Source organism: Vespa crabro, chromosome 4, assembly GCF_910589235.1.
Source record: "Vespa crabro chromosome 4, iyVesCrab1.2, whole genome shotgun sequence".
Taxonomy (NCBI): domain Eukaryota; kingdom Metazoa; phylum Arthropoda; class Insecta; order Hymenoptera; family Vespidae; genus Vespa; species Vespa crabro.
This window is the reverse complement of record NC_060958.1, coordinates 7,080,787-7,083,286: the sequence shown is the minus strand read 5'-3', so window position 1 is coordinate 7,083,286 and position 2,500 is coordinate 7,080,787. Positions and strand designations below refer to the sequence as shown.

The window sequence follows — 2,500 nt, the reverse complement described above, 5'->3', positions numbered from 1 at the left end:
AAAGTCAAAGTTTCCAAGGTATCCGGATATAAAGTCCAAGTAAATTTACTCCGAAGTATCGTTCGAAAAAGAAGATGAACAGAGAAAGAGAGAAAAACGGAGAGAGAGAGAGAGAGAGAGAGAGAGAGAGAGAAGGGTGTAGAAGGATCACTGATCTTTTTCTCGAGCAAAGGCCCTTTTCCTACGGCAAATTGTGCGGAAAAAAGAGACGGACGATAGCTATCGCCTTCGTTGGAAAGTTTCCAAGCATGAATAATATATTATTTTCTGTCGTACGTGCTCTCGAACGATCGACAAAAAGAAAAAGAAGATGGAAAAAAGTAAAAAAGAAGAGACCAACTGAGCATCAATGAAATTTGTATCGAGATATCAGAAGGTCGAAACGCATTTGTCAGAAAATTGATATGGGCAAACAATAGAGGGGAATAAAAAGAAAAGGGATATGGGCTCAAGGCGTATGAAATTTTTTTCTTTCTTTTCCTCTTTCTTTTTTTTTCTTTTTCGTTTCATCAACGAGAAATTATAACAACAATAATAATAATAATAATAATAATAATAATAATATTAATAATAATAATGATAATAATATTTATTTTATTTTTTGTAATTACGAGTTTAACGATTTGTCAAAGATTAAGTAAAAATACCAAAAAACATTATATATTTATATATATAAATATTTTTTAATACATAAGAGAGTTGGAACGAATAACTTATGGTAAAAAATAAATGTTGAATTAATTGCTACAATTTTACATACGGTATATAATTTTGTATTTTAATTTATATATAATTTTGAATTAAGTGTCTCTCTATTAATTGATATATTATTATTATGAAATTTCAACCTATTTATTATCTACATACATTTCAATATCTAATTGTTAGAACGTAAGGAAAAAAAGAAAAAATGTATACGCGGAGAGAGAGAGAGAGAGAGAGAGAGAGAGAAAAAAGAGAAAAATCAATTTTACTCCAATCGAAAATACTATCGTTCGATACTTCCATCCTATCGCAATTATCAATGATTGTTATATCGAATTTAATCGTAATGGTAATTTTCGCTACTAATGGTAATTTCCCGCGTTTATTTGTTAATCATCGATATATTATAAAAATGATTGTTATGAAGCAAGAAAAAAAAAAGAAAGAAAAGAAAAAGAGAATATTATTGAATGAATCGTAAATTCTTCTGCGTATACATTGAGTCCCGAGTTTTACCGGCAATTAATTTGTTTCCTCCATTGTTTCGTTGACGCAGGTATGACAACGGCAATGATCGAATCGGAGAATACCCAGATGACCAATGATCTGTACAGGCTGCTGAAAAAGTATACGGGACTTAGGAATCTTATTCGTGTTTTAAAGGTGTGTATAAAAAAAAAATAAAGATATTAAAAAAAGTCCAAAAATAAATGAATAAATAAATAAGGCTAAAAAAGTGAAATTACTCTTTAAATTATTTGAAATGAAATAATTTATTTCTCTTTCGTTTTCGAAAATCGAAAATTATTAAATATGCAAAATATTAAATATACATATATGCATATAAATAAATCAATAAATATTGAAAAGAATGAAAATGAAAGAAAATTATCTAAAATAATTATCTGACAAATTATTATATTGGATATGTATATGAAAAAAAAAAAAAAAAAAAAAAAAAGGAAAAGAAAAAGGAAGAAGAAAGAAAGAAAATAGGAAAATAGTATCATGGAAAAGGAGGAAAAGGTTCGATGGATTTATAGATTTCTCAGAGGATAGATATAACAAGTTTTTTCTATTGGCAAAAAATAAAAATTATGAACTTGTACGAGTACGAGTGTTGACGATCGAGAAAAAGAGAACTCGAAGAAGAAACTCTTTCGACCTTTTTTTCTTTTTCTTATTTTCGAAGTATCATTTCGTCGTGTTTTCGTGCCAGAAAAGCGTATATCGGGTTCTATCGAATATAAGGTTCGAATGAAAGAAAAAAAAAAGCGAGAGAGAGAGAGAGAGAGAGAGAAATAGATACATTTAATCTTACCGGATTCGGTGTCTTAAAACGTTTCCACGCCGATTTCGATTTAACCGACATTGCTTCGACATAACATATGGCGTGACGTTATTGAAAGCTATATACGTAAATCACTTTAACACCATAGGGGATTTCCTTTTCTATTTGACAAAGGTAAAAATCTATATAAGAGTGAAACGTCACACGTGGTAAAGAGATAGATGGAAGGCGAAAGAACTTGTGTTTTATATCTACTTTACTCTTTATCTTCTCTTACTTACCAACAGAATGGTAAACGATAGAGAAGAAAATCCGGATTTACTGATATAAAATAACTTTTTATTTTGATCATCGTACAATAATAATCTTTTTCCTTTCTTTTATTTTTCCACCTTTTTCTCTTTTTTCTTTTATTTTTTTTTTTTGAGCGTAAAAAAGAAAGTGTATTCTTTAATTACATTGAAAATGAAACGTAAGAGAATATAAAATTTTTCAATCGGTCTT

The 2,500-nt window shown here is 28.7% G+C and overlaps 1 protein-coding gene across 3 annotated transcripts in view; it reads left to right on the top strand.

Annotated features, from left to right (window-relative positions):
• LOC124423815 overlaps positions 1-2,500 on the top strand; it is a 90,120-nt gene that overhangs the window by 85,875 nt on the left and 1,745 nt on the right. For all 3 annotated transcript variants that reach the window (XM_046962037.1, XM_046962036.1, XM_046962035.1), the window contains one exon: positions 1,262-1,368. In XM_046962037.1, the coding sequence (XP_046817993.1) occupies positions 1,262-1,368 (107 nt within the window). The remainder of the gene's footprint in view (positions 1-1,261; positions 1,369-2,500) is intronic.